This window comes from Agelaius tricolor, unplaced genomic scaffold (genome assembly GCF_023055355.1).
Source record: "Agelaius tricolor isolate 1412-34295 unplaced genomic scaffold, bAgeTri1.0.p SCAF_8, whole genome shotgun sequence".
Lineage (NCBI taxonomy): Eukaryota > Metazoa > Chordata > Aves > Passeriformes > Icteridae > Agelaius > Agelaius tricolor.
The window spans coordinates 12,799,455-12,811,787 of record NW_027269268.1 but is presented as its reverse complement, the minus strand read 5'-3'; the positions used below and the strand labels follow the sequence as shown (position 1 = coordinate 12,811,787).

The window sequence follows — 12,333 nt, the reverse complement described above, 5'->3', positions numbered from 1 at the left end:
AGGCACAAGCATGCAGACAACAGAAATGTGCTCTGAAGGAGTAGCCAGCTCCCTGTGAGTCCTAAGTGCCAACCACACACCACACCTGGACAATACCTCTTGCTCTTTGGCAACTCCAGAGCACTTGTGGACTTCCTGGAGGGCGCGCTGGCCGGCAGGGGAGGCTTTGCGACAGGCGTGATGAGCAGCGCATCCAGCAGCGAGCGGTAGGCACTAGGCTCGTGGAGTCTAGCAAATGTGTGAAAAGACCCCACAAACAAATGAGGTGACCACACGAAGTCCAGGATGGCTGGGACCACAGACAACCCAAAAGCCTTTATGAAAAGCCTATCTGGAGAAACTGAACCGAGAAAAACTGATGCAGGAATTATGTCCAAACAGGCAGACCACAAAGTGGAAGTTGCATAATTCAGGGGAGGCATAAAAAAAACCCCACTAAGGTGTGAGAAGCATGTTCTTCATATATTTTTACCATTAATAAAGTAAAATTTTAAAAAATGAGAAAATGTTTTCATCTTTTTAAGTTTTCCGATTTTGTGTATGCTTTCTAGAGTACATAATTTATTAGCACCCTAGAACATCCATGCAATTTAGAAATACAAAAATATGGGTATTATTGGCTATTAAAAAGTATTTTACCATTATGAATGGATGATCGAAAAACTTGTCAAAATGTTTGCTCTAAGCAAGCCTTTATAACAAGCAATGAAGTAAAGATTTAGATCGAACTCAGCAAGCTATTGTTTTCAAGCATCAAAAAGTTTCTCAAAGTTACAGATTATTCTTTGTCACTCACGTAACACAAATGTTATTTACAGTTAATTTACTAACTGAACTGTAAAACAGGTATCATGAGGAACAGAATGGTGGATTTACTCACCAAGGTTCAGAGCAGCTAAGCTATATAAAGGGCATGGGAGCTTTGGGCATAGTCTAATGACTTGCCCAGTATTGTGACAGAGCCGATTGATTTCACAACTCTGCCAGGGACCAATTATTCTTGTGTGAACTGGAACCTCCTTAAACCAAACCTATAAAACATTCCTTTTGAAGTTGATGTCTACCTGGCCCGGACAGCAATAGCAGCAGACACTGCAGCAGCAGCCATGCTCTTAATTTTTGATCTCTGCTCGAAAGGAGAAAGAGCCGGAGGAGGAGAGGGTCCAAGGATCGGCAGATTTCCCAAAGGATCTTCCAGCATTACTTTTGCAGCACAGAAGCTTTGAGTCAATGCAGGAGAAAACAGAGAAAGTAGGAAAGATTGACAGAGATACAGTACAACACCAGACCACATTAACCACTGGAGAGTTATGGAAGCTTCCAGCTCACAGAGACATCAGGCAATGTGTGACCGACTTGAATACTAATACAGAGGACAGCAATTTTGATTTCACCCACAAATAAAACTATTCCCTCATCAAGTAAGCATTTAGCATCTGTCAGCCTTTAAATTCCTCATCATAGACTCTGTCTCACATGCCTGGGTCACTCCCACTGAACCAGGGCCCAGCATTCTCCACATGGATCCCTTTAAGTCTCCATGGTGTGGACAGAATTAGCCATGAAGATCATTTACCTTGTCCTCTTTTTCATAATAAACAGTAAACATAGAAAACTGGAATATTTAGTGATATAACTTCTGCAGGTGCACCCGTACCAAATTCCAATTCCTTACCAATACCACCCTTTTCATTTTGTCTACTTATTTTACAGGTGGAAATGGATTTGAACAGAAAATAAAGCCGAAAAACCCAGACTGGGTCCAAAATAACTCCAACAATTTCTAACCTCTACTTGGGTTCTTATTTTAAAATTTCAAGATTATCCACCGAATTGCTGTGTATTTTTTTAAATAACTACAAATATGGACAGAACACTCTAAATACCTACAGAACTATATACCATTTCCCAGATTTAAATGCAAAACCAATGCCTGAATACCTTGCTTACATTTAGCAGCCTGCTGTAGATATACCTTAAAATATTTACCTTGTATGACTTACAGATGATTTAGACTGAAAGCTTGAGATTTTATTGAAAGAATTTGTTTCACAAGTAGGCAGAGATGCTTCATGCCTGCCCAAAAGCAGCAAGAGAAGAGAAGTCATTAATCAAGCACTTATTACACCTCTGGCAATACTAACTAAAGCTCAGGAGTTAATATAAATTTTTTTCCTAAAGCTATCCTTACCCATAAGCAAACAAAACGGGTATGTTTTTCAGGTATCCTGTGTGTTAATTACTGAGGGAAGCACTTTCTCTCCCTATTGGTAAAGACTTATATTCTGAATGTCCCATCACTACACAAGTTAAAGCCTCTATTCTCCTCCAAAAACTTTGGGCTACTGGGCAATTTAAAAACACACATTTTGTAGAAAGGGTGACTGTATTCTCCTCATGTCACCAACTTCTGCCAACAAAATCCAACTGAATCTCCTACCCATGACTGCTTTTCCTCCTCCATCAAAAGGCTGCTTCAATTTTTAAATTATTTGTAGAACTTTTGCCTAAAAGCTACCTGAATTTCTAATTACTACATAAATTGCCACAGCACTATGAGGGTCAGGAAACCTTTAAGCTGCTCCATCTGGACAGCATCATGATCAAAAAAAATAATCAGGTGAAACTGTATGGCTTTAAATCAAAAGAGGAGAGACTTAGATAAGGTATTAGGAAGGAATTCTTTACATGAGGATGATGAGGCACTGGAAAACATTGCTCAGAAAAGCTGTGGATGCTCCAACCCCTGTTCACCTCCAGGCTGGATGGGGCCCCGAGCAATCTGATCTAGCGGGACGTGTCCCTGCCCATGGCAGGAGCATTCAATTAAATGATCCTTAAGGTCCCTTGCAAACCAAACCACTCTGTGATTCAATGTGTGTAAAGTTACAGTTTCTGACTGCACCTTTCTACCACAGCTGGCTCAGATGTACCTGGCAGGGGCAGGAGGCAGCCCAAGGGCTGTTCCCACATGCAGGGCTGGAGAAGGCAGCCCCCCGGCTGGGTCAGCAGGCAGGGGGAACTCGGTGGTCTGTGTGGCCACAGCACACATCTTGGGGACAGCAGGTGCTTCATCTGCCGGCAAAGAGCTTGCTGCATCTGGAGCAGGCATGGTTATCTTCCTAGTTGATGTTAATTTCATGAGTAATTATACTGAGACAGTATACAGAGAATACATTTCTCATTTGATTAAAAGTACAAAAGAGCAATGGCCAACTCTTTCTAGCTGGTATTCTTTTATCTTTTGTAAAAAGAATGAGTAGCAGACGAGGGCTTTTTTACCTCTTTCTGTAGGAACCAAATACTCATGCCCTGGGAATCACACCATGGTGAAAACAATTTTTGGAGGCATTTTTACAGCTAAAGTTTGAGCACTTGTTTAACCACAAACCCAAACTCTTTGGGTAGTTACTGCAAAGATAACAAACTTGAACAAGAGCACAATGAGTATACAAGAAACTACCAAGTGTCAGGAGATGACACTTCAGACACTGAGGCTACTTGGCTGCTGGCATTTAAAACCTGAACAATTGAAGGGAAGATGAGGTGTACACTTGCCTAAGACTTCCAAAAGGTTCTCAAACAAAAGTTCTATATAATAATAGAAAGCAGAAGGACAAGTAGCATTCACCACAAGAGAGCAATATTTCTCCCCTGTATTTTGCTTCCTCTTGCTTGTCATCACACCGAAACAACCATAAAAACTCTGACAGTTTTAGTACAGTCAGCCTGAGACCTCCTCTTCTCCCAAACTAGAATTTCTGCAGAGAATGTTCCTGGCTGTCCACTTATGAAAAAGTAGACAACAAATATCAGGACTAATACCTATTATTACTAAGTCATTGTATTTATATCAGGAATAATTCCATTAAAAGAAAATACGAAAGTAGGTCTGCATGACTGTAAAAGGCATGTCTATAAAATACAATCTAAAGACCTGCTGGCACCACATCTGTTTTATATTAGTTATACACTTTCTCGGGAAGTGCCAGATTGTGTGGTTTACATGGTCTAATGCTGCCAGGATTACTTCTTGAGATGACTTTTTGCAACTTTCTGGAAAGGCTGTCATTGCTCTTAAATATTTTACTGTTAAACTTACAGGAGGACATTGTATACATGAAATATAATAATAATACGCTATAACTTACAGTAGTTGGTTATATAGGCATACAACTATTTAAGACCAATAAAGAATTAAAACGACAATAAAAAAGCATTATGGAGTCTACCTTATATGCAGCTCACTTAACTTTAATCTAGAAATCAAATCCAGATCCTCCATACATTTCACAGCAAGCTTTCTCCTTCTTGGTGGTTAAGTAGCGGCTGATACAATTTACAGAGCTTCAGCCAAGAAAAGATGGAACCCATTGGGAAAATAAGGACCTAGGCCAGCCCTTGACAACAAATTCAAGGCTTCAGTAGCAAGAGCAAGTCTACTCACCCTTGGATGGCCCAATTTTGCTTTACTAAAAGCTTGACATGGCACTCATTAATTGCTCCATGCAGCTTTCCAATAGCTGCAATTTTACTAAAAAATGGATTTAAAGACCAGATTTGCTGTATTTCCGACTCAAAAGAGCATTATAAAAGCAGCAACATCTACTCTGTAACAACATAAAAATATCAACTGTAACTACTACACTGATGACCTCTCAGTTCAGGGGAGAATCCAGAGGACACAGCTGCATCAAATAATTGATTCTCCTTCCCACACCCAATGCTAAACCCTCCCTCGACAGCTCTGCAGAAGCTGCTCCAATTTCTGCCCTTCTTCAACAGAAAATTCTTACCATCTACTTTTATATTTGTAAAAATACTTTGATTCTCATCCTGAACCATGTCAAAACATAGCTGCTTTTCAGATTTCACATCTTAAAGCTGCTCTCTTGCTAGGTTAATTTTGCCTAAATTAAATAGAGATTTAGGTCTTGAGATATTTAGAGATATAGGTCTTGAGTAAGATTAGTTTTAAATTTCTTTTGCCTGGATTCAGGTGCAGAGCTAGGATTTAGAGAAGACTCCTTGGTACTCAGAACACAGTATCTGCAGTGGTATCTGCAAGGCATCTACAGCTCAGCAGAATCATAAAATCGTCTGGATTGGAAGGGACCTTAAAGATCAGCTACTTCCAACCCTCCTGCTGTGGGCAGGGACAGCTTTCACTAGAGTTTACTCAGAGCTTCATCCAACCTGGCCTTGCACACATCCATGGATGGCGCAAGTAGGCGTAATCATACTGAAGTTTCACTGGTAGACATGAAAATCAATTACTAAAAAACTACTGCTTCAGTATCTTTTTCATCCCAGGCTTTCTGCTTAAAAAATAAAATCACCAGGAGTATTGTCATACATCTTCTGTGTGTATTTTTCATCTTTGTTGATCTAAGATAATTTGCTGCTGAAAACATCACAACCAAATCTTCTTTACTGTATTGGCTGAAGCCAAATGCCACCATGAAAGAACCCACCAGCCCATCAGCCTCCATCCCATCCTGCCTAAGCTCATGTTAGCTCATGAACATACCTGCTTCTCCCAGACAACAAAAATGTCCTCAAAAGACACCATAATAGACTTGTATTTTGATGTCAGATTTCCTCTTCTCTCAACTAGTTGAGAGCACTGCTTTAAAGGTTTAAAACTGGTCAATTCCAAGTCTTAGTACTAGTATTCCATGAATGTCTGTCTAAGGCCTGGCAGGACCAGGCACTGTTCATTTGATTCACATTTTTACAGGAACAGCTTTGTTTCATGTTATGACTTTGTGCTTGAGCATGCTACCTGGAACTCAAAAACTCTTGCACAATGTAAGATAAACCATGAGAAAATGTTATTGACCTTCAGTAACAGTAACAATCAATCATCCTCCAAAGTACCTATGCTCCCTTCTACCTAAAATAACTGTTCCTGTCTAGTACTCACAAATGCCCTCCAGCAATTTGCCAAGGTAAGTGCCAGTAAAACTATCCAGGGCCAGTGACAGGAAATTTGCCAGATAATCTCCTAGTCTTCTGTGACTGCATCACAGCACAACACTGTGTTATAAATTAAATAACCCACATTTCAGAAAATTACTTTTATATTTCTAAATCCATACTCACTTTGAATTGTTGAGACCACTAAAAAGTTACTCCAAGTTATATGGTGTACACCCACTGACAGCATACATACACTAAATATCGTATCTTGTTTTAATTAGTATCCACAAGACGGTTCATGAATTTCCTCGCTTTTATCTAATTTTTCTCCTTCCCTCTCCTACCATTTCCAGGAAAATCCCTAGTCACAGCGGCTTAATGAAGTTTATTTTAAGTGAATGACAAACAACCCTCTCTCCTCCAAGGCAGACAAACCCAGGCTAGAAGAGGATAGATTGTAAACTGAATCAAAACCCCTGTGAATGATTTACCTCGCAGGAGCTGGTGCAGCAATATGTTCAGAAAGTCTGGGAGAGGGGACACTGCCAGGGCAGGAATCTGCTATCGGCAAAAGAGCAGCTGCAGGTTCTGGTCTAGCATTGTTTTCACCATACACAGTAAAAAAACCCCAAGTGAAGACACACAGAGAAAGAGATTTTTAATCCACATTAAAATAGTATGCAGAAGAGGAAACACTGTGCGTGAAAGTGTTAGTAAACTGAGAAGAAAAGAATAACCCAAACCCTAAAAAACCTCCAAAAATTCCATGAAACTGATAGTAAAATACAATTGAGAGGTTAAAAATGATGCAAAATGCACTTAAGGAGTATCACGCTTCCAGTGAAGGCTGAGAGTGTCCTTTCTGCTTTAAAACTCAGAAGGCCAAGTAGTGTTGGACATTTACAAAGATGGAACACATTAATTTGGTATTATATTATGTGATAGAAAACAACTTTAGAAAATACTGATAGTGACACAAGTGCTATAGTGGGATTCACGCCAAAGCTTTGTAGGCTTTTTGCTGCAACTTTTTGGTGGGGTTATTTTTGTGAACATTACACTAGGTATTTCTCAGTATTTTTCATATCCTTTCTGTGATTCAGTTATAGGAAAAAATAATCTAAAAAATGTTCTCTTAAAGAACTACTTGAAGAAAAGCATCTGCCAGACTGTAAAACACGCAAAAAAGTAAACTACACGGTAGAGAGCAATCACAACAACACGTTTTGAGCAGACTAAATTAGCCACAAGGGCAGGCATTTCTGCCTTTTTTTTCTTACGTTAGCATGCAGAATTAAGTATCTTATTAGAATAGGGACCCTTAAGTGCTGAAAATTATTGAACAGATTTAAAAATGACCAGGGAGCAGACCTCAAAGGTGGTAAACGTGTGGATGGAAATTCTGGTGCAGGTGGCATCTCCAAAGTCGGGGTAGCTATGGATTTTTTATTCAAATTAATACAGGTATCCTGGGTTCCTACTCCATCAGGTAGATCTACAGGTAGGCTTTACATACATTTATGACATGGGGGAGAGAAAAGTAAATACATGATTTTATGACAGATTGTTTCAAGACTGACCGAGAATAGGACAAATATTTTCCAGTCACTGTGGATCAACTAAACTACAAATCCAGAAAATCTTCACTCAGGACAATGAATTGACTCTACAATTTAAGGATAAAACTAAATCCAGAGCTGATTGCTCAAAAGGAGATGGTTGAAAGTGAACATTTAAAACAAACACCTTGGAAATAGGGTACTGCAGAAATCGAAATAATCTAAATCACATAAACTTTATACAAAGGCTAGACACTGCCTTTCTAAGTTTTAAGTAAGTGGTTTAAAAGCTGCAATCTACATATTTCAGTGAGGGCTTTCTATTTCTATATCCTGTCTTTCCAGCTGCTGCAGAGAAAAATCTATTTTATCCAAACAAAAATCCCTAGTGGGTTACAGTTTACAAATAAACAATAGTAAAAACCACACAGAACATCTGTCTTGGACAATGCCTGCCTGAAAAGCTGAATATTATTAAATTGGGATATTTTACTGAAGATCACTGATGAAAGAGAAGTTTTCATTTCATTGTCACATTGATATTTCTAGGACATATCTAAACTTTAAGTTTATTCATTTATATAAAAAAAAACCACGCAAAGATCAGATGCATGCTGGGAAGCAGACATGAGATAGGGCATTTGTCAGATGCAAATGAAAAAGTGGTCCATTTTTGAGAACAGTAACTAAAGTCCAAATTGAATGCCAGTAAGATCTGCGCAATGGGGATACTGGGTGAAGAGATGACATCTTTGAAGCAATAAATGAAATTAATTTCATGCATTTATAAACCGCTTGTGGAACTAGTGGTGTTTTTACAATGACTTTATAGAAATCTAATAATTTGGCCGTCTCTCTCAAACTACTTTCATATCCTTGAAAGACAGACTCTATGTCTATGTTTAATTTTACTCAAAACAGAGGCTTTTATTATTTTGATTATTTAGAGTATGTTTATTCTTCTTTTTCTCACTATAGGAACTCACCCTTCAAAAGGATGAGACCTGGTAAGATAGATAAACATAATGCTAAGTTTAATAACAACATGAATATATTCTCATTACCTAGGGACATCTCCTTCAACACTTGAAGGTCAAACCATTTTGCCCTTAAAAAGAAACCTTTACAGAGAATCTAAGTGATAACCTTTCTAACATTTCACAGTTTTCATTGCATTGATGGTCTCTGAAATGCTCACATTTCATTCTGTTCATAAAGAAATGATATAAACCCAGCAGAACAATTTAAATACACTGCTTCACATTCCCAGTTTAATACACAGTACTCAATAATCAAATTATTATATTGTGGTGTATGTGCACTCAGTAACACACTTGGGTTTAGTAACACAGTACTCACTGCCAAGTTATGTGATGGAGGGGCATGGAAATTAAACTGATTGGCACTTCTCATCCAAACACTCTTCTGTGAAATTATTGAAGTGAATGTTTTCCCCTACTATCTCTAATGAGTTAACCCAAAGAGTGTGCAAGAGGTGACATCCCTTAGGCTATCATTACCAGGGCAAATGTGTGCACTGTTAGGCATCCACACTGGTGACTGTTAGTGCTAGATAACTTATCTATTACCTGAAGTCTCCATTTTCTGTTTGTCTTTTCCTAAAGATAAAATGACAAATACTATAAGCTACTGCTGTACTGTATAGCAGCATAAACCATCTGAAAAGGAAAATCAAACTTAAAATGGTTCCAAAGGCCCTCTCAAATTCTGACATTGTGCAAGGAAAGAAAAACAACCCTGCCAAGTCTTCTGCAGAAGCATCTGTTCACAGGACCAATTGCATCAGAGGAGTGTGTAGGTCAGCTGCAGAAACCCAAACCAATTGCAATGGTTCTCACTGAGCAGATGTGAGAAACTGAGCTTTCACATGTGCTTCACAATCACCTTTGTTTGAGGTCTCAAATGTTATCTGGTTCAACAAGCGCTGCAAAAGCCGACAGCCAGCTTTACTTCATATAATTTTTACTCACATAAGGTTCAATCAGTTTATTGATTCCTGCAAATCTCGTGTCAATTTCAACAACACAAACACACACCCCATTTTTAAGATTATCAGGAAATAAAATACTGCGATAGTTTTAAACAATTCAGACTGTTTCTACTATGCAGCTGGGATTTAATTGTTTTTCTCCCTATAAGCTGTGAAGGTGCTATGAAATGTCAGCCCCATGCAAGAGAAGAATATTCAAGGAGTCCGAGAGACTCAAAAGAAAAACAGACAGAGCTAAGATAAAAGCAACTTTTATTAAAATACTCTCCAAGCTTCAAAATGCATAAATTAATGGATGTGTAGCTACTATAATACATTATTTTACATGAGAACCACAGGGCTGTGAAGCTTTCATAAACACAAGAAAGCCCATAAGCTTCACTCTGTAAATAAATAAATACTACTGTCTAATCTTGTCCCTGCTAGGAGACATGTTGAAGCTCTTACACAGCAACATTCTGCTCAATTATTGTTTAAGTTTTCCAAAACATTAACATACTACTAGCCTAAGCAGCAGAATCTTTATATTGAGCTTTCACTTCAATTCAAAGCATTGGAAAATAATTTTTTAAATTTTTCTTTTCTTTGCTTAAAAGCAGTCTGTCTTCTTGCTGTACTTTGTAAAACATTTACAACCACTCTAAAACTGACCTTCTGAAAATCTAATGAAATCCAAGATAGTTTTCCTGGTAAGTACGATTATTTGAAATAAGTGCATACAATCCCCTCTTCATCTTCTTCCCCCAGCCCCAGAATCAAGGTAACACAATTTCTTATTCATTTGATCAAAATTTCCTGCTTTCTAACAGCCTACAGTAACTCAAACTCAGCAATGCAAATGACTTCTTTCAGTCAGAAAAAAGAACTGAAACAGCCATCTCCTCCCCCACACTGGGAGATTCAGCCACCCAAGTTGTTAAGTTTTAAATATGTATTTTTTGTCAACTAATGATTAGCACAAAAATATTTCATCTCATTTTTTACACATCAGTAGGAAAGTGTTAGAAAAGTATAGAAAAGGCTAGAATTTCTCTCGCAGAAAGGCTACTGAAACACATTTTCTTTTTTCATTTTTTTTTCTTTTTTTTTTTTTTTTTTGCAAAGCAGATGGAAAAGAAGAAAGGAAGGAAGTATTTTTATTTTGCTTTTGCAACTTGGGTAAAATCACTGGACATTAAGAACACGTGCTGAGACTTCGTGGTGCCAGTCACGTAATTTTGTATATTTGGGGCTAAGGACGTGGATGGGAACCTTTTCCCTGTGGAAAGAAGTGATAGAAGAAAAATAAGAAAGAAAGAAAGTTTGTCTTAAGCAGTTTCACAAGTGAGCATGCAAACTCCATGCACTATTTCTATCGCATTGTCTTCCTCTCTGTCAAAAAGCTGGATCCAGTGTTAGTCAAAGTCAGTAAGGAAAGTCTCACTGACTTCAAGAACCATTAGATTTAGCAAAGGTTGGTGCTCCTTTTGAACACTACTTATCCCAAAGCAAGGAGACAGCTGACCCCTCACTTGCAGCCACAACAGCAATACCTCCCAGCTATGTCTTGCACTCAGATCCACACTCACAAATCAAAAATGCCTGATGAGACTTGCAAAAAGAAAACACAAGCTGACCTCGTAAAGCAACCAAACCGGTTCAAGTTTACAGAAAATCTCTACACAAACTCCTGCACAAACATTACTACTGGACTGCACCAACAGCTTTTAAAAAGGTTTGCCTATGGAGAAAAAGATCTTGATTTTGACATGCTGAAGTAAAGGCAAAAAGGGGAGGAACATTTTAAAAACACCCAGATGTCACACAAGTGCACCAAACATTACAAGTTAAGAATTAAAACATGCACTGTATTAAAGTAATAAAAATGTAAACTCACTTAGTCTTCTTCCCAGCTTCATTTTCTGGTTCTTTCACTGAAATGAAAGAGAAATTTTTATTTTCTAGGACACTAAAGACACTGTACCACAACACTGACATTCTCTGCTGTGCCAATGCATTCACTACAGCAGCAAATTACAACACGGCTCATTAGGATTCTTTGAGTCTAAATCCACCCCAATGGACAGGAGTTATGTCCATGAACTTCAAGAGCCCCTTTGCTAGTAGGACTGCTGAAAAGTGGCTCTGCTAGTCTCTGCCCTTCTCCCTGGCCCTTCTCCCATGCTGGCATTGAGAAAAGTGATTTGAGAAGGTGAAGATGAAAGGAAGTTAAGAGGTATTTCTTTTGGATGAACATCCAGTGGGTTTATATCAGATGATAATCCAAGCGTCTGTTTGCAGCCAGGATATTTCCCACCAAGGTTCTAGAGGTCTGCACAAGGGATAATGCAAAATTCCCAGTCCTGATTTTAAGGCTGGCAAATCTAGTTGCAGTAATTTTCTTACAGCATTTGTCAACATGATAAATTCATCTTTACTGGACAACATGTTATTTGATGTTCAGGTCCCATACTCTGTCCTTACAAGGACTGATGAAGGGAACTGAACACAGGACCACAAAACAATCAAGTCCAAAGTCAGAATATTTATCACACACGGACAATAACCCTTATTTTGGGAAATGTTATCACTAGCTTCTAGAAATAGCTGATTTAATCAAATCTCCCCCTGGAGAGGAGGTCCAATTTCCTCAATGCCTACATTATTGCAGCTCTAGCTCAGAAAAGCTGAAGAATGAGTGCTCAAAGCCCATGACGGCACCTCTGGTGGCCTTCACACAAAATTACAAATCTCAGCCACTGACTTATGGCTGACAGCATAACATGCAATTGAAGTTTTAGCATAAAATTATATGACTGGGAATGACCTTCACCACATCACCTGTTCCACTCCAGCAATATA

The 12,333-nt window shown here is 38.6% G+C and overlaps 1 protein-coding gene across 8 annotated transcripts in view; it reads right to left on the bottom strand.

The window, feature by feature from the left end:
* The window catches only part of PDLIM5 (PDZ and LIM domain 5), a 126,839-nt gene that overhangs the window by 36,694 nt on the left and 77,812 nt on the right, over positions 1-12,333 (bottom strand). For 5 of the 8 annotated variants that reach the window (XM_071431655.1, XM_071431650.1, XM_071431651.1 and 2 more), the window contains one exon: positions 11,369-11,405. In XM_071431655.1, the coding sequence (XP_071287756.1) occupies positions 11,369-11,405 (37 nt within the window). Of the gene's footprint in view, positions 1-9,727; positions 10,751-11,368; positions 11,406-12,333 lie in introns of those variants that run through there. The other 3 variants (XM_071431656.1, XM_071431657.1, XM_071431658.1) reach the window with 1 other exon arrangement.